The sequence below is a fragment of the Anser brachyrhynchus genome, assembly GCF_964034855.1.
Source record: "Anser brachyrhynchus genome assembly, chromosome: 18".
NCBI classification, from domain to species: Eukaryota; Metazoa; Chordata; class Aves; order Anseriformes; family Anatidae; genus Anser; species Anser brachyrhynchus.
In genome coordinates this window covers 3,824,979-3,848,395 of record NC_137711.1, presented here as the reverse complement: position 1 = coordinate 3,848,395, position 23,417 = coordinate 3,824,979, and the positions used below count along the sequence as shown (strand labels likewise).

Here is a 23,417-nt window from a genome sequence, read left to right as displayed (position 1 = left end):
GAAAAGCACTACCAGAAACAGAAGAACCAAAATTTTCTTAGGATAGGTCAAAATTTTCAAAACACTTTTCAAAACTCCTTTAGAAAATGCCTACAGGACAATCAGCATGTTTCTAATATTCATAAGTTAACCAGTTCCAGATTTTTTTTCTGAAAAAAATAAGATGCATATGTAACTCTATTTTAAAGTGCAGCTCCAATTTGAATTTTGCTCCCCAACAATCATACCTGAGTTATTTATTTTGCCAGGAAAAAGGAAAAATCCAAACAGCTTAAACTTAACAATCTAAGCCAGCATTAAAAATGAGACATACCAAGCACCATAAAAGCTTAGCAAGTTGAATCACAAAGGAGAAAATAACCAGTTACTAGACTAGATCCCGAGAGCACTCATGTCACAGAAATTCTCAACATGTGCTCCTGAGTTAAGGATGACTACTGCCTTGTTTTGTACAGAACTAGGTCTTTATATTCTTTAAAAACCTAGTTGGATGCTTCTTTGATTATTTTTTCATTTTGTACACATCAGTATACTTCTAAATCAAACAGGAGCTCTCTACTGATTGTACATTAAAGTGGACTTTTTCTACTGATTGTACATTGGAAATGTCATTTTTCAACATTAATCATCAGTGCCATCTCAGTAGGAACCAAGAATATACAACCTCTATATCCTAAAGCACCATTTTAGCATTTGGATAACTAGTGCAAGACATGTAGCAAATGAAATTCCACACTGCCATTCTCAGAAGTACTCAGTCACAGTTCTTTTGTGCCTAGAATCCAGGCAAATAATAATAATATATTTTTTAAAAGCACTATTGTACCCATTTTCAGGAACATTTTGACAGACAATTTCTTATCTGGGACACACTCTGGATATGCTATAACCAATTTCAGAAGTTAGTAGCCCCAAGAGCTCCTCCCCGAATCCACACTACTCAGTGTGTGATAGTTTTACACAACACAAAGGTCAGTTAGGAAATTTTACTGCAGACCTACAAAGGAGTTTGTACCACAGATTCACCTGCAGTGCATCAAGTTATTTTACTTTTTTAACCTTTAAAAATGTACATACTTTGATAATGTGCGGTATTTGCTGCACAGAATTGCTTACAAAAACGTTGACAAATACACTCTTCAGATAAAATGCAAATTTGCATGTCTATACACCAGAATGAGCCACCAGCTTGGCCTTTTAAACTACTTTTTTTGCCAGGACTTGAACTTGTCTTCCACATTTTTCGTGATTAGCTGGATGAACTACCGATAGATTACCAATGAAAGTTTAGGTTCTTAAACTGTAAAGTAAGAGCATGCCAGATTTAGGAACCCGATAAGATGTTTGGGAGGCTGGCAAATCTTCTCCGACAATAAACAAAAGAGGCTGCATATCTTACTACTGTATCTCAACGTCTCCACTTAACTCTTCAGGAGACTGAAGGTATAAAGATATTTAAAATATAAAATTACTACAGACACACCAAATACTGCACCTAGTTTCCACTTAAATTCTTTCATCCTCAAGATCAAAGCACTCTTGTGAAGTAACTGGTTAACAACAGTGATGGTCAATCACTGTAATGCTCAGGGACAGTAACATCCATCCAAAAAAAAAAAAAAAGCGTATCTGAAATGACAAATCCTTTCACTCAACTCTACTGTTAAACCCTTCTTTCAAAATCCTTCAACGTGTGAAAAATGCAACTGAGACAAGCTTAAATGAGAAGTTACAGCAAACAGGTAACTGCAAAAATGTTCAGTGACAAGGTATATGGGATACCTATCCTAAAAGTGCATCTACCTTCTGGGGATACAAAGGGATAACCGAGAAAGAACATGCCATGCAAAATCCTTCTACCAAAGGTCTGTCCAGCAGAAGGGAAAGCAATCAAACATTATACCCATTCACACAAACTTCAGCTACACCACTATCAAGCTTTACATCGAAGGCATTTTATCCTTTTGAAGATTTTGTTTCTCTAAATGCTTGAATAATACTAGAGTAATAGTTATTCAAGTTTGAGATGTATCATAAGCATCAAAGCGGGAGCACAAGAATCCACCCTTACTTGGCCAGAGACATTGCACTGTGCTCTTTTAATCCATTGTTAAGAAGGTAAGTTTGAAAAAAAAAAAGTAAGTATTCCAATACTTAAATTGGATGTGATTTAAATGAAAAATCTTGGTTGGTAGGACAGTTTGGTATTGCAATTTTTCAATACCCTGCTTTAAAAAAAATGAACTCCTCAGCCCCTAAAACTGCATCCTGATGGTTGCAGTAATTCAGGCTGCAAGTGATCTAGAGGAGATAAGTAGAGAACAATCGCTCGTCGCCTCTTCTGGCAGAAAAAAAAACAAACTAGTGTGCACAGCACGATTCTGTTGGGGCAGTTTAAAACAAAGGAGATGGTCCTTCAAGCTTCACCATTAACTACAGGAACTTTGGTGCTGTATGTTACAATTTATCTCCTTTGAAGACAAATATATGAAAGGAAAAAAAATATATATGAAAACCAATTCTGGCTTTGAATGCACCTGGGTCAAAGAGCACTGGAGCCTGGGAAGGTACTCTGGAGGTGTATTGCTGTGTGCTTGCCCTACTTGTAATGCTTTTCTCTGCGCTGGCCACTGTCAGATAAAAAGATACATAGGTTATGTGGATCTTTTTCTTGCCTATTAAACTTGTTCTAATGTCAAGTGTCTCTTCTTGGATTATGGTAAGACCAAGATTTCAGTCAGTGCCAAAATCACAATGTAGGCATTTGTTCAGCAGAAACAAGACAGACTGAGCTTAGCAAGTGAGAAGTTTGCACCTTCCTCCTTGCAAAAGTGAGGAGAAAGAGAGAGGTCTTTAGGCCAACACTGATCTAATGAGAACTGCCAGCAAATGCCAAAACAACAACATTGATATTTTAACTATCAACACTCAGTTTAAAAAAAGCACATACGGATGAAAATGCTTACACTTACACTTATTCCTTAAGTTAACTGTAGTCACCTCGATGAAGTAAAAAATAACCACATAAATTATCAAAATGGTTTCTGATATACTTAAATACCATATAAAACCTGTCTATGCTTGCACAACAATGAACACAGAGCTATCTTATTTGCCAAAACTCTTAAGTACATTTCAAAAAATTGAATACACCCATACTTCGCAGAACTCATTTTAAACCTGGATGTTCGTGTCAAAAATACTTTCCTGACCTAGCCAATTAAAATCATAAAATATTCTTTCCCTGACAAAAGCATTCTCAAAAAAGTTACCAAGTAACCAAAAAAGTAAATGAAAGTTACCAGAACAGAAAATAAGGAGCAAAAAGTCAAGAAAGCACAGAGCTTTTTCTTCTGTAAAGCTACACCTCAAACTTAAGTAACACATATTAAAAAAATATATAAATTACTTGTTAGACTTGTCCTACAACCAAATTAAACTAATATTAACCCCTAATTTCTAAATTAAATACACAATTACTAAATTTTAAAAAATTAATCTAAATTCCTGTGTATAGGTATACAGACTGAAAAACAACTGCATTCACACAGTTTTTTAAAGAACTGTTATAAAGTCACATAATGGGCTGATACCACTAACTCACTAAAATAAAACCAAATGACACATTTAGTAGTCAGTATTTCCCCCTTTAAAAAAAAATTGGCTGCTAGCTACGCTTTTTTTTTTTTTTAAGATGCAATGCATTTACACAAACAACCTGTTCCTGCCCCCTTCCAAATTGGCCGAATACTTGTAAAACAGCAGTGTTGTTATCCTGTAGTCCAATTCAGAAACACTCCTAGGCTAAGCCTAAATTTAACTACACTCCTGGTTCAGAGACTTTAAAAAAATCCTAAGCTTGAACTCCATCCTGGAATGAATTCAAATAAACCCAACGTGCTTAAGTTTAGATAAAGAATTTTTGAAACTTGAAAACCACATAGCTAGCGCACTAATTATGGACAAACAGAAGTATAGGCCTTAAAAAAAATGAGTCCAAATTTCCTACTAGAGGTTAAAAAAAAATAAGTATAATCCCAATGATGTTTAAAAAGCTTTAACCCAAACGTGAGTTTTAAAGGTTGCCACGTCTTGAAATAAATGAAGAATGTAATGCCAAGACTTTTGACTCAACCTCCAGCTTTTAATCTTTGTGTTTAAGAATGCCTTATTAACTAAAACTAGGTTTACACCCCTGCAATGAGGCCCTGTGCACTTTTCCCCAAACTATAACAATGCAATCTCCATTTTGAACAATGCACCTCATTTCCCTCCTTGGTAAGCTAGTTTTGTCTTAAAGCCAGTAAACGCTGATTCCAGTTACACCTCTGATTGCAAAAGCCTGCAAATTATCAGTGCTTATGGTTTTTTTTAGGCCACTTCAAGTTGCATGTGCTTCCTTTCAGCAGCAAGTTATATTCACAAGCACAAGCCATCCTTTCCTGCAAAATTTTGAAACGACCTCTTTGCAAGGCATGCATCCCGTTTCCCTTGTTTTTAAGTATTAAGTGAATGCTCCATACACTTTTGATACTGTTTGCAACACGTTCTGGTGTACCAGGCATTTCTGCAGTGAGCAGAATCACCATGCATATTTGCAAAGCATCCCCTTGTTACAGCATGTACTGCCCTCCCTCCTTCCCTCCCACCCTCCCTCCCCTCGCTGCATGTGTTTGTAAGCACCTTCTAATGTTCCCTGCATCCGTGGGGTTGCGAGTGGTTAATTTGCATGCCCCTCTCTCCCTGTGAGCGCTTCAGGCATCCCTCCCGTACAGGCATGGGAGGAAGAATACACGCGGATTGTATTTGCAAACCTAGAGGGAGCGTGTGGGGTGCCCTCGACTTGTTTCCGTTTATCCCCCTGCCTCTCTACCTGGCGTGCTGCTGTAGGTGCTGTGGCTCCTGAAGCTGCTCTCAGTGCAATAACTGGCATCGTCTTCGTCCTCCATCTCTTCAGGGTAGTCAGAGTCGTCGTCGTCCTCCTCCTCCATGATCTCTTCCTCCTCCTCCTCGTCGGAGTCCTGGTTATCCTCGGGGTCTCCCTCCTCTTCCTCCTCGGACACCATGCTCTCCTCCTCCTCTTCGCTCTCATGATCGTCGTACACCACTTTGCTGATGCTCCTCCTGGACGAGGCAGCCCTGCCTTGGCTGTTGCAGCTGCCTCCTCCGCCTCCTCCCCCTGCTCCTCCAGCCCCAGCCCTGCCCCTACCCTTACCGCTGCTGCCTCCCCCACCAGGGGTGCTGCCGCCGCCGCCGCCTCCCTTCCTCTTGCTGCCCCCCCTGGGGGAGACGCCGGCGGAGGAAGAGGCCTGGGCAGCCCCGGCCCCCTTCTGCTTGGGCCCCGCCGTCTCCGCCTGGGCCGAGGCCGCCCACCTGCCGCGGCTGCTGCCCCGCTGCCGGGACCTCAGCCCCCCGATGGGGCCCGCGGGGGCGGGCGGAGCCGGGGAGCTCGCCTGAGCGCCGGCCGCCGCCGGCTGCTGCTGCTGCTTGGGCGGCCTGCCTCGCCGGCCCCGCATCTCTGGGCGCTGGCCGAGGGGGGAAGGGAGGGGGAAGCAAGGCTCGGGAGGGCGCTCCGAGTCCGGACGGGCGGCTACGGGGAAGCTCCCCCCCCTGCGAGGGCTCCGGGCCGGGGAGGGGGGCCGCCGAGCTGGGAGGGCCGAGGGCTCAATCCGAATTGCCGGCGTCCCGCTCCGGATCGCCGCCGGCCGCCATCTTGTTTCTTCGTCTCTGCCTCGGCTCGCTCCGCTCTGACTGGGGGAAGCGGCGGCGGCAGCAGGCCCCGAGCGCCTCACGTGACCGGCCGCGCCCGCCGCCCGCCGCCAGGGGGCGCCGCCGCCGCCGCCCGCGAGAGCCATGTTGGGGCCGGCGAGCTCGGGCGGCTCCGTGGCCCCGGCCGCCCCTGGCCGTTCGAGAGCACCCTCAGCACCCTCTCCACCGCCTTCCCCTCACGGCGGGACGGAGCACCCCGCTTCCCCGGCCGCCCCACACCGCCATCTGGCACGAGCTCCCCTCGGCCCCGCCGTCCGCCGCCCCCTCCCGTCAGCCCCGCTCCCCTCAGTTCCACCGCCCGGCTCCCCTCAGCCCGGCTCCCCGCAGCCCCGCCGCCCGGCTGAAGCCGCCTCGTTCCCCCCTCAGCCCCCTCCGCACCGTCGCCCCCCTCGGACTCCCGTCGCCCCACACCTGCACCACGCCGCCCGTCAGCGGTCCTCTCTCCCCGAGCTCGACCCGCGCCCTCAGCGGAGGCGCCCCCTCGGCTCCGCGTCCCCCCGGCTTCAGCCGACGGCGCATCCCTCAGGGGGCGGCTGCCCGCGCAGGTAGGTGGGCAGCGGGGCTCTCTCCCCGCCGCTCCGGCCCGAGCCGGGGCTCTGCCCCTTCCCGCAGCGCCCGGTGAAAGCGGAGCCACCGGGGCTCCCCTCAGGACAGGCTTCCCTCGCCTGCACCGCCCTGAAGGGACGGCCAACTTCTCCCCCAGCCCTAACACCCCTGACGGCTGCCACGTTCAGGTCCTGTGCTTTAAATCTTCTGCCTTCATGAAGAAAGTGTAGAGCTTAGCGATATGGTTTAGTGGAGGACTTGTTAGTGTTAGGTCAGAGGTTGGACTAGATGATCTTGGAGGTCTCTTCCAATCTAGATGATTCTGTGAAATTAAAACCCTATTGCAGCTCACCGCGATCGCTAAAAACTGAAATAGACAGGGAAGATCACACAGGGCCCCGCCCTTTGCTTAATCTACTTTCTCTGAAAAAGTGTCCGTGGTTCACTGGAACACTACGAGACAGAGATGGGCTTCGTCTATTTTGTATTCCCCCATTTTCCAATTTGTCAGAGCCCCCAGAGGGTTACAAGTCTACACAAACCACTTGCCCTATTGGGTTTCTAATACCAGCACTTGAATTTGATGGTATGTTTCCTGAGCAAAAGCAGTATAAAATGAAAGCCAGCCTATGGCACACAAACATCTTACATTTCTTACTACCAGCCTTTTTTTCGCACACAAATCTCCACAAGTTTAGTATCCCAGAAACTCCAAACTCTTGTCTTTAGCAAATAAACACGTTCACACTCCCATTTTCTCTCAGCACTTTGCTTACATTTCTGTGTGATGCACAACCCAATACTGGTCATGCCATAAGCATGCCAGTTATATATCCAATATGTAATTTTATTTGTGTTCTATAGTAATTTTTGAAGTGCTTTTTGTTCATTAACTTGTTGCTCAGGCTGAGAACCTCATTAAACCCACAAACCTGCTGCAGCATCAGGCATGCAACACTGTCACAAGGGCACCAGGCAGCAGGGTTTAACCCAATTTGCACTTTTCTATCCAGCTTTTTATCTTCATCTCTTTTGTATTCAGTTACACTGTTACATTCAGTAGTGCAGCTGCACAGGCTGAGCCATGTCTTACACACAGTACCATCCAGGCACAGCAAAAGCAGTAGACAACATTGCCTAACCCCATTTACACATTTGTACCCAATTTATAGTCTGAATCTTTCAAATTTATACTTCGATTGCTTCTGTTGAGCTAATTTTAAGCTCTTACAAGGTTGCAAAATATTGTGGCAACTCTTTAAATCTATGAATACAGAGATATAGGTTGTGTATATTTCACTATTTCTGTGATCTTGAAAAAACCCCACCTCTGAGTTCTGCCACCTATACACTGCAAATCAAGCAAGACTACGTTGCGTATCTACTACACTAATACTCAGAGCCTGTAGCATTATGAGTCTTAACATCTATAAAATACTGAGGGTTTTGCATACCTGTGGTAGATCTAAGGCGTTAAGAATCATTTGCTTTCAAATACTGTAAGACAGAATGCCCTCCCTCTTAAGTGCCTTGCATTTATCAGTTGTGATCTGGAAGTGTTTTACTAAATAGAACACAAAGAATGGTAATTCTATAGCTAGAAAAATGGATGCATGGAGAGGTACGTTAACTTCCAGAATTAGGACTATATATTAGTCCATTCTAGTGTATAGCTTACAGAGAAATCAACCCTAACCCCTTAAGTTACCTGCCTACATGTGTCTACTCACAAGACAAAACATCTGCAAAAAAAAGTTCCCTTTTTTGAGTCTGCTGATATAGTTAAGTGAGCATATTTGTAAGTGAATTGAATACAGCAGGAAGAGGAATTTTAGGTAGGAGGCTCTACACTGCCTCTATACTTGAGACAGATGGAAAGACTTCTTTCAAAAGGCATTTTGGAGAAGATAATAGCCTAGTTGTGTTCCAAACTGTTGTCTGGATGGGTTCCTTTCTCCAAGAGTAATGGAAAGAACTTAACTTACAGCTGGATGACATTAATAACCAAGTCAGCATAGGCTCTCATTTAAATTATTGAGCTGCTTTTGTCCAGTCTCTCCCTCTAAATTATCTCATAACTTGTGATCGGTACTGAAGTTAAATATTCTTTTCTAGAGCCAGTTACACATGCATTTATAAGACACCAAGGTTTTGCTAAGTAATGATAAGACTAGAGCTCAGCTGTAGACTAAGTAAAATCAGCATGAGGAAGCAGGGGCTTATGCAGTTTGCTGATGTTAATTCAATATACAACCAACTACCATTTTATTTAGTATAATGAAAATACGAAGTTGATCGATATGCTGAGAGTTACACTGATATCTATCTGCTATTCTGGACATGTATGTATTTACGTACCTGTCCTCTCTCTGGGGGCTTCTGCTCTCATCTATTTTATATTAAACCTCAAGAAATCTACCATTACACTTATCTGCTCCATTTTGTTTAGATAAACGTTCAGTCCCACAGGTAGCTTATAACGAATCAATTTTAAGTGAATGGTGATTCAGAAGATCAATTCAGTATCTGTCTACACCTGTAATACTCTCCCCAAACATTAGATGCATAAAACTTAAAGCACTTTTCTTTTTAGATAGTCAAAATATAAGCTTGAACCTATGATACATTTTGGAATACTAAAATTCAAGCTGAATAGAGCAAGTAGTATAAATGAGGTTAACTCAAGCTGTTTACTCTATCAAGTATTTAGAGAAAACAGATACCGATGTAGGTAAGAATATTCTAGTTTAGTATGGTGGTAAGTTTTATTGTTCAGGAAACTCAAAGCAACTACTACCAGTCCCAAGAAGCACCACTTTCTATGGTACTTCAGCTGCCCTGTGTAGTGCTTTTTCAATTTTAAATGCATTATGTACTGACGTCCCGTAATAGTTTATACAACCAGAAAGTCTTAACTTTCAAAGAGTCTTAAGGCTTTTAACTATGTGCAGTTGTTCCAAAGATGCACAGCCAAAGTTCAGTAAATAATGGGTCTAGCACTTCCCCTATTACAGTCTTCAGCTAGTGGCGGAATACAAGAAACGATGAAAATGCAAAGCAAGTGCTATTGTTCATTCTCAGGCAAGTTTAACCTTGCAAAGATTGGAAATCATTGCTTAAATAAAAATACTTCCCAACATTCTGCTCCAAATCAAACTGGCCATCTCCCCTCTGTGCACAGCGTTGTACACTTGAGTCAGCACTATCAGAGAAGAAACATAAAAAGCTATTTTCTGCTAGGTTAGTGCTCTGCTCCGATCTATCAGGTGAGATGCCATTCATGTTCTGAGATGTGGTGGCAGAAGCACAGCTTTTATCCGTAAAATGGATAAAGACAGTTCAGACTGACTCAAAAGTCCACAGCATGGAGTTTTACCTATAAGTGTTTTTTTTTATGCTTCTCTTCCCTTCCCTCACAGCTCCATATAAGTATCCTCCAATGTCTTTGCCAATAATCAGATGGCATTTAGGATGTTCTTGTAGTCACATATCATAACTACATATGAAAACATAAGAAAGTCTCATCCAGTCAAAAAAGAGCTTTTAATACACAACTCCCCACATAGCTAGAGTAACCGTGTTTTCCCTACATAGAAAACTTCTCACATCCCCAATATGGAGTGCTAATACATCCTTGTCACAAAAGGAATCAATATAAAATAAATGTTGAGAATTCATTTCATATTCAAATAAGTTCCAGCACTTCAATAGAATATGCCTGAGAGTCTTTCTGGCGTTTAATTCTCTGTAGTTCTCGCAAAGTTCCTTCAATTTTATTAAGTTCGGAGTAGAATCGTACCTAAAAAGAAAAAACAGACATTTACAATAAAATTGGTCTTAATGCTTCTCATATGTAGTTATACTGTGCATCTATCTGCTGTTTTACATAGTTTCAGATATTCAACCCAAGTAAATATAGCAGCTTTTGAGATCAAAATGAGGAAGATCGGTAACTCAGGAATAAGCATACAGCAGAGAATAAACTTTTTGATTTATTATGTATTTGTTGTTCCGCTCCCACCCTGCCCAGCATAAACTTAACAGCCTTATTTTGAAACCACACTAAAATGAAATCATTATCCTAGAAGATGCAACTTACTTGGGCTCTCACAAACTTATGCAGGCTTGAAAGCAATCCTTTTGCTTCTGGTAGCATCACCATAACTGTGAAGTGAGCATCAAGTAACAGGCACATCCAATCCATAATCTGTAGACAAGCAAGACGAGCAGAGTGACACAGGTTTTGCTTTACAAACTGAACTTCAAATTATTAACTTCTTATACAAAAGGCACCATTTCAGACTTGAAGGCAGTATATTTATTTTCAGATAGAGAAATGCATCTCACATCTGACTCCATACAGGCTGTACTAACAGACAATACCTTACAGAATGAACGGAGGTCTCAGCTGATTTTAGATAGCCACAGCTACTCAGTCCGTTACACACTACAGAAACTGAAGGAGGTACAAATCTTAGAAGTAGTTTCTCACCTGATTTATAGTTGGGGAGAGCATTCCAGGAAGAGTGGTATTAATTTTTTCACTGCATTTCACATACAGGTAGCGTAAATACCTGAGGAACAGCTAGAAGAAGAAAAGTCAGAATGGTTTTCAAAAACAAACATACAAGACCTAGGAGTTTTTATGCTGCACACAGCAGTATTCTTTTAAGGCTGTTCTTTTAACACCCCCCACGCCCATCCAAAACGCCTCTAACCCAAGCATTAAAAATCAATTTTATGGATCTTTTCAACCATCTATATGCTTGGGAGTTTGAAAACTCAGCAATACTCAGTATAAAGTGACATTCAGTTGTAATCATTGTTCCAGCATTTGTGCAAGTGCAATTTAATTCAGATGCAGAATTTTCTATGAGTTTTGCTCAAAATTACCAACATTAACAATTTTAATCCCAGTTTCACTTTCAGCAGCCAACAAATTGTTAATGGTCAGAATCAGCTCAACATCATCTTGTGCTGAGCACAAGGCAAAATGATTTCGTTTTATCTCCCAAAAAAGAATCAAGGAGATTGGTCAGTGTTAATTACGATACATATTGTTCTGATGAATGGTGTTTTTTGCTTGTTTGTTTTCTACTTACTGTAAAATAACATCTCCAGTAAGGTACTATGGTACATACAGTTCTTGAAATTATACCTTCAGGTTTGGGGAATGGGGCAGGTTTGTTTTGGTTTGGTTTTAACTGAGAAGACCTGAGATTGAACATTCCATTTGCATTACATTTGTCATTTCATATTATGTACAGTTTCTTATTTTCTAAACTTATGCCTCTGATAGAACTGACTAAACTAACTTCTCATTATTTTAAAAGCATCCACATCCAGAAAAGTTACTATATTTTCCTGATACTAATCAAAATATTTTCGAGTAGGCTTGGTCAGAAATCGGGTTTTTCTTACCTTTTTAAAATTAAGACTATAAAAATAGTAAAAGTTCTTTTTTTCCATGTGTATATGGAAAAAAAATAAATCTTATTAGTCACCATATTTTCATCCTCACATACTAGTTTATATGATTCAGATGCCAGTAAGAGCGGCAAGTTTCTGATACATAATTAAAAAAATAAGAACTCTTCCCTTTTGTTCCCACCAAACAATAAGGGTATTTAAACTTCTTAGTTTTAACATACTTACAACAGCTTGCTGAGCTGAAAGGTCTTTCAGATGAGGCAAGAGAAACGTTTCACTGTACGCTGAATGGAGAACAGCATTTCTATGCAGTATTATTGAGAAAATATAATTGCAGGAAAAAAAAAATACTATTTTCTGCAAACTGAAATCAACTCTAGTTAAAGTATTTCTTTGCGTTATGAGATCCTATTATAGCTGTTTATACCTCCTGTGTTTCTATCATGAAATAAATATAACATGAAACTTCAAAATACAGTCAGCATGAACGCAGTTCTGTTTACTGCAAGTAAGTGACTAGTATGTTTCAATAGGGAAACATCAAAACCATTGTCTTAAAGTTTTAGGCTATACTTTTATATTAAAGTAAATTTAAATTGGTATACTTTCTAGAAGTTTATATTATATTCTAAGTTTTTGGTTTTTTTTAACCACATACAAACATTCCTTACAAGAGTTGCTTGGAAATTTTTTGCAGTAACAGAAGATAACTATTTTAAGCAACGTTAAACAGACATTTACATCATGTATACTGCACTGACTTTCTATCATTTAAATGCAGAGGATACAATAACGCTGCCTTTCGTGGTCCAACAGGGCAGAATTCACCATCATTTGTCGTATGCGTTTCCTTTAAGACTGTATTATCACAACTGTCTTCTTCCAGCTCAGTATTGAAACCATTTTCTACAACTTCAGTCTTAAGTTCTTTATTCTTGGGTTCAATATCAATGTAACAGATTACAGATTCTAGATTCACATCGGTTCTTTCAAGATAGTCGTCGCTAATGCTGTAGAAGAGAAATTCCACACACATTTAATACTTTTATTATTAGCTTTAAAAACAGCGATGCCATCAGCCCCACAATAACACACATTAACTCTGAAGTTTACTAGAAAAGTAAGAACAAATACCAAAATATAAGAGTCTTGCAGAATGGATAAAGGCAGTAAGAGAACAGCTAGTATTTTGTTATTATTAACCTTTAACAATACGTGTTCTGTTCATGTATTCCAACAATATAAGTTACTAAGAAACATTTGACATTTCTAAGACATGCGATGAACAAGATCTGATGTTTTGAATAAGAAAATTTCCTTTTTGCTGTGAAAGCCCAGAGGAACAGTTTAGACTGTCTTTTCTTTTGGTTACGGTGCCTAAAGATTAATTTATTGTTATCTTTGTTGTGGATCAATTCATCCTTGTTGTGATAGGAGAACCTTTTTTTGTGGACATTATGGTGAACTTGAAAGAGTTAAACTTTTTATGGACTTCTTAACCAGAGCTCACAATTAAGTATGTTAAGCAGCGAAAACACAGCTGTAACAATGTGTGTAAAAGGATGTGCCATTTAAGCCAGCAATGTTACCAAAAGGCATGTTCATTTAATTACCGCTTACATAGTTTTTAGAATTAATGCGTGCAACAGGCATCTTGTAAAAAGCTTGTCAGTCTGCAAGACTTCATACACTGTACTTAGAATTACTAATTTTGCGCATAGTATTGCTCATCTATAAATTAAAGCTTTTTTTTTTTTCCCTTAAATACAGGTCCTGGTTTGGTGAAGAATTAAAAAAAAAAAAGGAGCGAAGGAGTGATTTCAACTTACCTTAAGAATACTTTCAAGCAAGCATAAGTGATTTCTTCAGGAATATCTGGGAACCGTTGCAAGCAGATTTGTAAGAGATGTACATCTTTTTTCTCCAAAGCAACAGCCATCAAGTCTGGACACAAACTGTAAAAATATGAAAAGAATAGGCTGCACAGTTCACACCCACTGAAAGCTACATTAACAACTAAGGTAGAACTATTAACCTTGTTTTACACTAAAAAGAACATCTGGGAAGCGTCAGCCTCTTCAGAAAACAAGCAATAGACTTGCAAATAAACAGTGTATAAGCACCTGATAATTCAAGGAGTGCTTTATAAAGAACCAAATGTCTACTTTTTAAAGATTTTGCCTTACAATTGAATTAAAAAAATAATCAGAATTGTCACCTGTAAGACAGCTCTCGTTTCTGGACCATCTGTAACAGGAAGTTTCGAGGGTAGAACACTGGATCTGTTTTACACCTGTTTATAAGAGCAGTTATTACACATCCAATGGTGGCTTGGAAATCTGGAATCTGTGCTTTCAACAACAATTGTCTTAATTCATCTTCAATTACAGCTGCAGAAGTATCCTGAAAATAAGAAATACCATGCAATTCCAGTGTGCAAGGCACAGGTTTGAGAACTGTTACTAATTACACCAAGTAGAAAGACACTGGAATTCAAGCATAAAAGAGGAAAAAAGCCTCCCCACTCTTCATTTTGATAGTCTATTTCAATCATGAGCACCAAAAGTGATTACTTGCTCTGAAGTTAGGTAAGTAGTATCTTTCAATAATAGCTCTTTTTTTGGTCTGCTATTATTTCAGTAATATTACCAAGATGCCCAGCCAAAGCTGAGCTTTAGGTATGTTCACACAGTAAGGGACATAGATTGAAGTAACAAAACAACTGCAGTGAGATTTAGAAAGGAAGTAGGCCAGAATATGCAGCTACCATACCTTGCGTATTAACCAGTGAAGGGCAGGGTGGTTGGAACTAGATGATCTTTAGAGATCCCTTCCAACTCAAAGGATTTTATGATTTAAAGCTCAGCAGCATCGTGGGACTCAACTTCAATACTAATACATCAAATGGTACGTTGAACCAAGTTTGATAACATGTATTAAAGTATGTTCTCCTACTTGTTTTGGATACAAGTTAGAATGTTGTCTTCTGAACACATTAAAACGTTTCATTATTTTATGCAATACTCTAGAGACAAATACTCTACAATTTCATTGACGGATTGTTGCTAGATTTATAGTGGAATTCCTAGCATTGTGACTTTCTAGGTCCAAAATATCTTCAGAGTTAAAAATACAAAAATTAATCTAAAAAAGAGGTTAGGTGGAGTTCAGGTAAAACATCCTCTCACTTTATTTACTGCAAGAGCATATTCATTCAGGTTTCACAACTCAGACAGCTATTATGAGCCTTGTACTGCACTGTTCTATAACATACTCCCACAACAAGATTTTAATTTCATCATGCCCAAATAGTATTCTTGCACAATAATAATGCAATCCTCCAACACAACTGTTTAAGGCATCTTCTTCAGCTTGATATGCAGGAGGATATGGATGAAGATAATAGCATAAGAGACACCTGGAATGTTCTCGGTGTGCCTGAAAACTAATTAAGGATATTTGGTATACTTACTTTTATATTTAGTAAGATCTGTCCAACTTTGAAGGCATCTGGCTGTGCTTTAGCAACACTGTTCCTTCTTGATCTTAACTATAATAAAGAAAAACAAGTTTTTATTCAGCTCCAAAAAGACAGTACATATTCAAGGATTTCAATCGAGATAACCAGGAACATCACGTGTCAACTTACTGCAGAGATTAAATTTAGTAACTAGCCAGTTCAGTTCCAGAAAGCGTTAGAAACAGTAAATGACAAATACAGAGTTAAATTCCCTTGTGCAATATTACCAAAAAGTAAGAGTAGTAATGTTGGGAAGAAACTAATACAAGCCAAAAACCTCACATACTCCTTGTATTAACTTACAGTCATTTTGGATTCAGATTTTAGAGCTGCAGACTGTTGTGGCTGAAAGGAAACCACACGCTCTTCATCTTCAAGGGTATTCCAGTTTACAAATGAAGAAATATCTGTGAACACAAAAATGGAACTACATGAAGTTAACACTTAAAGCACATTTATTAAAATATAAATATATTAACTTCTAATATTAGCAGGTATTTTCTTAAGTGTAATACAAGTAGTTTTCTGCCAAGCAAACATCCTGTTTTATCTCAGCAGTGAGTAATTTTATGAGACTTGTTACATACTGTTTTCCCATATACCTTTTGGTAGGAGAAGAAATGTTATTACACAATTTATTGTGAACATTACTTGCATCATTTTCAGTGCAATACTAAGTTAAGCGTACTTCTGTAGTTTCTTTAACTTAAAGTTTACAAATTTATGTTTGTCATTGCCCTATTCGGTCACAAGTGCTTTAAAAACACAATTTATAAAGAAAGAGACACTCTTTATTCTGTTTTCAGTGCTCATAGCTGGCATATCAGTATTTTCAATAATTCCAGTATTTGAATTACGCTTAGTTTAAGTGAAGCCACAATAAATTCAAACATCTATATTCTTCAATATTCTCAACGACAGAATTTAAACAGGTGGGAACAGGATACACTGTTAAGATTTAACTGATTTTATAGCAGTGTATTAAAATAACAATTTTCAGACAGGTTCTGAAGTTTTCCTATTAAAAGATCTTCTCACTGTAATTACAAAAATTCTTACCAGAAGCTTGACTGTCCTTGAGCTTTCCCACAGCAGCTGCCAGGGATGAAGTTTCACACTTGTATATAACTACTGTTAGCACTTTTCCATGAGTAAAAAAAAAATTTTCCCCATAACACCACAACTACAAAATATTAAACACAGTTAATGAGGAGAGGAGTAAAGAGGCACATTTCTGCACAAGCTGATATTTAACTTCTCATTGCAAAATTCAACTGAAAAGTCAGTGATCAGATGATTTTAGCAGTTATTTTTGGTAGTTTTAACATTTTTTAGCACATTTATTAACAACTGCTTCTAAACACAGAAGTTGAGTATTTTCCAGGGATGCCTTACAGTGACTGCTCCAAGGCACTGAGTCCACTTGATATACATTTTTTAAATGCTCTCTTTTGTGCAATTTTGACAAAATGACAACAACAGTCAGCTGTTCTATTTTACTAGTGCATTTATTAATTGTCAGTTTACTTATTATCAATTGACACCTGAACATTCTGAAACACTGTTTAGGAAGGCCCTAGAATTATTCAGACAGTCATTTTCAAATTGTCTGAACACAACAGATACTGACTAGGTATTTTATTCTCACCAAACAATCAAGGCCAGCAGAAGTGAGAAGGTACTGAATTACCAGAGATATTGCCAAAGGCCACCACTCTCCTGTTTAGAGATTATGACAAAAATAGCTGATCAGCTGGGCAATACTAATTTTGTTTCAGAAGTTGCCATTTACTGCTCTTCCAGACAGAACTGCAACTCTGAAGCCCACTTGTCTTAGTTACTATTATGCCAAATGCATCAAATTAAAGCTTTAGGACAACAAATAGAAGATTGAACTCACTTGTCCACTGGTTCCCAGGGGCAGTTCCTTTGAAGTTTGTAACGTCTGAAATTTTGTATTCCATATTGTTAGGCACTCTAGGAAGAATCAGAGATGTTAGAAACCCAAAAGCAACACAAATGCTACATTTGCTTTTGCTGCTTTCTGTTATCTACACTTAAGAAAATAGAAATAACTTTCAAAAATAGCTCAGCTTAGTAAGCATTCAACCTTAGGAAATGTGTCACTCCAGTTAGCTCTCTTAACAAAAAGATTTGAAGACTAATTAGTTTTCCATTAAGGAGCTTCAAACAAGAAGCTGTAATGAGAACGATACCAGTCAGTGTAGCTTCCAGTCACAAAATGCTATGTTCAGTGGCCTGACTTTCAGTGATCCCACACTTCAGAAGTTTAGCCATGAAACTGAAGTATTGTTTCACTTATTTTAGATACTAATTTCTTATGGGACATCAGTTTTATTTCCCCCTGCATACATCACGTAAAAAGCCTCCGTTTTCTTCCCCTCACTGCTTATTCTCAGTTGTTTCGCTAACAGCAAAATACTTTTGTGAAAGCAAATACTGAAACAGCAAGTTTAATCTCACAAACCACCATCGCATTTACTGAAGGTAAACATTATCTTTCGGCTAGTGCTCTCAATTGCAAAGCTCAACTATACATTAGTTTTAAGAGTAAACTATTTCATTTAAAATGCAGTATTTATAGCATTCACTAAAGAATCGAGACCACCACTATTTCCTGCTCTGCCTGGTTAAAAACAAACAAACAAACAAACACACGAACACCCATTGCTTTGTTTAAGAATGTCTTAGAACTTAAGACATCCGTATGTTTTTTCTAGTTACCTTTGGATTCTTCACCAGATGCTGCTAGACTTCCTAATACTGCAACATGGTCTTTATCAATAACAACCAAAGAAGTTCCTTTTAGAACACTTCCAGATATTGAAAGGTTTAGCAGTAGCGACTTGGACAGAATTTGCTCTTCCCCTTCACCATTTTGCTGCAGAGGTATCAGAACCTTATATACAGAGTCATTGGAATCTGTCAAAGAAAAGAAATGACATTTTTACGTCTGTCACTAAGGAAAAGCAATTTGATATGGTATGGCTAGAAGACACCCAAAGAGAACAAAATCCAACAAGCACCAGAAGAAATACATGATATTTAAAGGACATGTTATGATGAAAAGCAAAAAAATAATAGCACGGCTATCAGGAAATCTTTAAGGTACAAGCCATAACATTTAAGAACATAAGTCTATTCAACCATTAAAATTCCATGAAAGTTTAATTACTTGTTCTATCACTTGCTGGTTTAGAACATTTAATAGAGAAGAGCAAGTATATGAAACAGTAATTCACAGACATCAGAACTTTGTCTTTCCATGTAATTTCTTGTTTTATCATCACATCCCATTAGAAAATATAACTTACACAAACACAGAAGTGTGATAATTTGCTTTCTTATATATGCCGTGAAACTCAGTGGACTAGAAGATTCCTGTTGTTCAAGCTTATATTTGTGCAGACTGTTCATCTTAAGTTTCTGTACATAGACAAAAAAATCCCCATCCTAAAACCAAAAGAAAGTTTTTAATTTATAGAAGGAAGAAAAAGACCAGTTCAGATATTAGTACTGATTATACTTTGAGTCTTATACGCAATTAGGAATTCGTGTTTGCTATGGAACATACAGCCTAATTTAGAAGTGTTTACTGACTCAGGTACATACAGCAAATTCTGATTTGATGCAACAAATGAATTCACAGGAACAAACATCTGAATAAAGAGTGAAGTAAAAAGTCACATGATTGTATATAGTGTTTAAACTTAATTGATTTCTGAAGTTCTAAGAGACAGGCTCCCCGGCCCTGGAAACAACACGACTTCAACTTAACTGTTGTATCAGAGATGATACACAATGATTGGATAATGATTTCCATTACAGCTCTTAAAATCCAGCGAAACAAGTAATGTTTTTTGGAAAGAGAACATAGATTTGCTGCTACAAAAGTTTAAAAAAATAAGAACGACTCACCTTCTCAGTAATGAAAATTAAGACAGGTTGTTGACCTTCCAGGAAAGCTTCACTCCACCTAAGAAATGAAAGCTGTATGAACTCTTCTAAATTCTGGGACTACACCTACGTCATATCATATTACTTAGGCAGCCTCATATTTTTATATCTCTATTTTAAAAAATTAAAGGTTGTAAAACAAACGCATTAAAAAGGAAAATCAACAAACCAACCCCAGTATCTTGATCTTCAGATTACTTCTCTTCCTGTCACATAAAAAGGGTACAACTTTCAACATCATCAATTCTTCTGATCAAGAAGATTCCTGAGTTTGTATCACTTACTTTATAACTTCATCTGAAATAATGTTTTCAATTTCTTGTTGTGGGGCTTCCAAAAGAACATCTAAAGTTCGAACACCACCTCCTTTGAATAATACCAATGGATCCCCATGGGGCAGTGAATGAATTCTGTACACATCAGCTGAAAGCTGTATAGAAAAAAGGAAAAACTTCAGTTCTATGTTCTTCAGTACAGTACCTTGAAAGCCAAGTGTTGAGCATGGGATTTTTTTTAAGAGTTCCTTCGATAGAAGAGTAATGTAAGGATGGTGAACCTGCAAGATCCCCAGTAATGCCAATTTTGTGAAACGCTATTAATAATGCAGATCACTACCAACAGAGTCATGAAAATATCCTAATGAACAGCACATTTCTGAATGGTATCAGAAAAAGCATAATTAAGGGTAAGGAGTTCGAACAACCATTTATACACCTTTAATCCCAATGTGATTACACTTTAATCACAGTGATTTTACCAGTACTATGAAAGTAAGCAAGATTCAGGATGTTAACATAAAAGTGAGTATCTGTAAGAAACTTACCGTTGCTTTAAATACTTTGTCCAAATTAACATCTTCATCCTTCCATATCCTTAAAACCTTAAAGAGAAGCAACATCTTTTAAGCACAATAAAGCAGTCATATATAGACTTTTCATCATACAAAATAACGGCAATTGCATGTTACTGAAACACAGGAGGAAAGTATACAGTTAAGTATTCACAGTAGCCTTAGTAAAAACAGACTTAGAAAGTTTGCATGGGAAGATGCTGACACAAACAACAGGAATACAAATACAGCTTGAGATCTTGAACTTGAAACAAAGGATAGGAAAGAATGAGGCTAAGAAAAAGATACAACAGAATTCTAAATGAAAGTAGATCAAAGTGTTGGAGACAGATTGAAGTACAGATGACCTGATCTGGAGGAGGATGTTTTAGGGAGAACAATAAAAGGTCAGGAAGAGCATTTCACTAACAACAACAACAAAAGACAAATGTTCAGCATGTGCTGAGTAAACGCTACCAGAAGTACGCAAACAGGAAATGTTTAACTGTAAGACAAGGATGCAGGTCTGAACTTTTTCAATACAATGATCATGCAGTTCTAAACAGTTCATGCAACATGTAACTTATTCTTAGAGAACATACGCCTGAGGCATTCTTCATTGGCAATGCTTCAGTATCTAAAAGGCCACTGCATAACTGGTGCTCAGTCATGTCACCAAGCAGACTATGCAGACTTAGCATTGCACATCCTCATCCACTCAGAGAGCAGAGATGGCCTGAACTAGGATAGCATCAGACCATCACTACCAGCTTTGAGATCTTGCAATAGGGTACAGAGAGTTCCATGCATTTCCAGTTAGCAGAACACCGACTTCTTCCCTACCTACATTCACTCAGAAGTCTCACTACATTTTTTTTTCCTTTAAGAAAAGAATCTCACCTTGTCATCATGAACAGCTATATATTCATGAGTTTCAAAGTTGCATACGACTGGACTTGTGATAATCTGCCCATGTTTAACTGACCAACAACCTAGCGGCTTCTGATCTGAAACCTAGAAAAAAATCAGGACAAAGACACGCAATTAAAGTAGAACACGGTACATGCTCGGGATTTCTCTCATGACAGCAAGAAAACACGACCTAGCCACACTGGATATGAATGAGAACATTAAAATACGGAAACTGGTATGCTAACAGGACTCAGAACTTCTGCCTGAGCATTTCTAACTTCAGTACTAGAAATTTCAAGGTAACATCAAAGAGCTCTATATTAATTAAAAACTTCTTTTCATGTGAGAAATAACTTTGACCTGTAACAGTTATATGGGCTTCTGCCATGAAGCATAGGTAGGATACATGGCATGAGTATTACTTTTAGCCATGCATGTAAGTTGCTTTTACTCACCAATATAATTAGGCACAGGAAAGTACTTCTTCTATTCCTGTTTCAATATGTTGAGATCAAGAATGATGACTGTTACTGTCTAAGCTCACGTTATGTATGAGTTAGATTTTGCTGCTCTGAGGGTGCTCAACTCTCTCTTCTCAGGCTAGGGCTATGTTGGACATATTTACCAATACATTTATATTTTCATATGCGTTCTAGGCAGTGGCACTAAATATCTGAAAAGAGACTACATCATGAGTTTGCTAAGATACAACCCCTAGCGCCATGACCACGACAGCCAAACAAGAAGATACAAATAAATGTTTTTATGAAGTTTCATGCTACAGTCCAATGAAATAGATGCATGCACTAAAAAAAAAAAAAAGAAAAGCCAGTGTAACAACACTTTTTCAGTTCATGCACTCTAAATCTTTGATTCTGCCCCCAGCAGGCCGGCAGCTGACACCCGGACACAACACATGTCACCCTGCACATCGGGAGGCGTGACATCCGCTGCTGCTTCGGGATGCGACCATTGGGAACGGAGAGAGAAAATGAGCAAAAGAGTCCGCCAAACAACCGCCCAGGGCCAGCGCAGCACCGGTGCGCGGAGCAGGCCCTGGGGGAGCGCAGGTGAGCGGGGCCGGGCCGGAGCCGAGGCGAGGCCCCCTCTGGGCCCACGACCACACACGCCGAGCCCACGGGGCCCCCACACTCCCGGCTCCAGCCGCGGGAGGGCAGCGGGCGGCTGGGCCGGCCGGGCACGGGCAGCGCGGGCGGGTCAGGGCTCCCCGGGGCACCCCTGAGGTGCTGCGCGGAGCCCCCGGCCCAGGCCTGAGCGGCGGCAGCCTCCGCAAAGCAAGCAGCCGGGGCTGTGCCGTGCCGGGCGTTACCTTAAAGAGCGTGGCCGTCCTGCCGCGGTCCGTGAGCAGGACGTGGTCGGGGCCGGGGCCCGGCTCCAGCGCCAGGACGCCGCCGCCCTGCCCGACGCCGCCGCTGGGCCCCAGGCCGCAGAGCGTGAAGGCCTCGCACAGCGCCGCCATCTTAGCGCGCCGCCGGCTCTCGCGGGACTCCCCGCGGCTGGGGGGCGGTGGGGGCACACGGCGCATGCGCGGTGTGGCACGGCCCCAGGGGGCGGGGGGAAATGGCCGAAGGCGGTCGGAAAGGTCCGGGCGGGGAGCGGAGTCCGGCGGCGGCGGGGCACGCGCGGGTTTGTCGTTTTTTTAAGCCGAAATCCGCAAAAATGGGGGGCTGCGGGTCCTGCTTCCTCCGCTGCGAGGTCTGGGGAGGCGCTGCCAGGGGACATTGCCAGAGAGCTCAAAAGCACAGCGCGTGCAGAGCACGTTTTCAGTGTTACAAGCCTAAAGAACCGTTCGTTTTTCAGAGCACCGTTACAAAGCTGAGCAATAAACCACATTTAGGGGCTTATTTATTCGGGTGTTTCCAGTGTATTTCGTGCGCGTATTAATCAGATTATTTCCACAGACTTGTAGGGTTGTATGAGTGCCTAATTGCCCAGAAAAATGCATCATTTTATGCAGATTAGTAAAGGACATCAGATAACAGGCGTTGGTAGTCTGCATCTACACAATAAAGTGCTGCTGGCTTTAAGATCAGGTTACTGAAATGCATTTCTGCCCAATGAAATGTCTCATTACACAGGAATTTTGTAAAGAATTAGCAGTGGAATTTGTTCCCTCTGCAAGAGTACAAACAATCAGAGTACACTGATCTTAATAGCAAAAGGATCGGGTCCAGATTTTTATCCACTTTGTAATGTGTGTGCACGCATTAGCATTTTGTATCTGTGTAAATTTTGGAGAAGTCTTAGTAATACAAGCTCCAAATATAAAAACAAAAAAGCCAACAAGAAGCACCCAAACCCATGAGCAACAAAAAACACATCAGGCCCAATTATTAGAAATGTTATCATCCTAGTTGTCTGCTGTCAGAGGACACGTGGTGAGCATTGCAGTTTTGGGACCCTTGCTGCAGG

At 40.2% G+C, this 23,417-nt stretch overlaps 2 protein-coding genes and 1 long non-coding RNA gene across 24 annotated transcripts in view; 1 reads left to right on the top strand and 2 right to left on the bottom strand.

The window, feature by feature from the left end:
• BPTF (bromodomain PHD finger transcription factor) overlaps positions 1-6,316 on the bottom strand; it is a 57,463-nt gene extending 51,147 nt beyond the window's left edge. For 21 of the 22 annotated variants that reach the window (XM_080561121.1, XM_080561106.1, XM_080561127.1 and 18 more), the window contains exon 1: positions 4,874-5,859. In XM_080561121.1, coding sequence (XP_080417247.1) covers positions 4,874-5,855 — 982 coding nt within the window. In that variant the 5' untranslated portion in view covers positions 5,856-5,859. Of the gene's footprint in view, positions 1-4,873; positions 5,860-6,180 lie in introns of those variants that run through there. The other variant, XM_080561115.1, reaches the window with a different exon arrangement.
• Positions 6,182-22,308, top strand: LOC308180077. The gene is made up of 3 exons (XR_013940720.1): positions 6,182-6,314; positions 13,516-14,333; positions 21,873-22,308. It is a non-coding gene; the product is annotated as an uncharacterized lncRNA (long non-coding RNA).
• NOL11 (nucleolar protein 11) lies at positions 9,840-22,545 on the bottom strand. The gene is made up of 18 exons (XM_080561156.1): positions 22,315-22,545; positions 20,973-21,086; positions 20,067-20,123; positions 19,528-19,673; positions 19,205-19,262; positions 18,601-18,739; positions 18,011-18,208; positions 17,166-17,242; positions 16,325-16,448; positions 15,569-15,672; positions 15,218-15,295; positions 13,964-14,148; positions 13,575-13,700; positions 12,534-12,755; positions 11,971-12,049; positions 10,808-10,900; positions 10,415-10,522; positions 9,840-10,114 (listed from the first exon to the last, which is right to left on the bottom strand). Exons 1-18 carry the CDS (start codon positions 22,528-22,530, stop codon positions 10,001-10,003), a joined length of 2,238 nt encoding a protein of 745 aa, XP_080417282.1. The 5' UTR covers positions 22,531-22,545; the 3' UTR covers positions 9,840-10,000.
• Positions 22,546-23,417: the final 872 nt, after the last annotated feature.

Excerpts from the sequence above, each read along its gene's own strand:
- NOL11 (XM_080561156.1), bottom strand. The coding sequence starts at position 22,530 with ATGCGCCGTGTGCCCCCACCGCCCCCCAGCCGCGGGGAGTCCCGCGAG. Across the intron at positions 19,263-19,527 it reads ATTTCAGATGAAGTTATAAA|GTGGAGTGAAGCTTTCCTGG; the intron begins GTAAGTGATACA and ends TTCATTTCTTAG. Across the intron at positions 18,209-18,600 it reads TATCACACTTCTGTGTTTGT|ATTCCAATGACTCTGTATAT; the intron begins GTAAGTTATATT and ends TTTCTTTGACAG.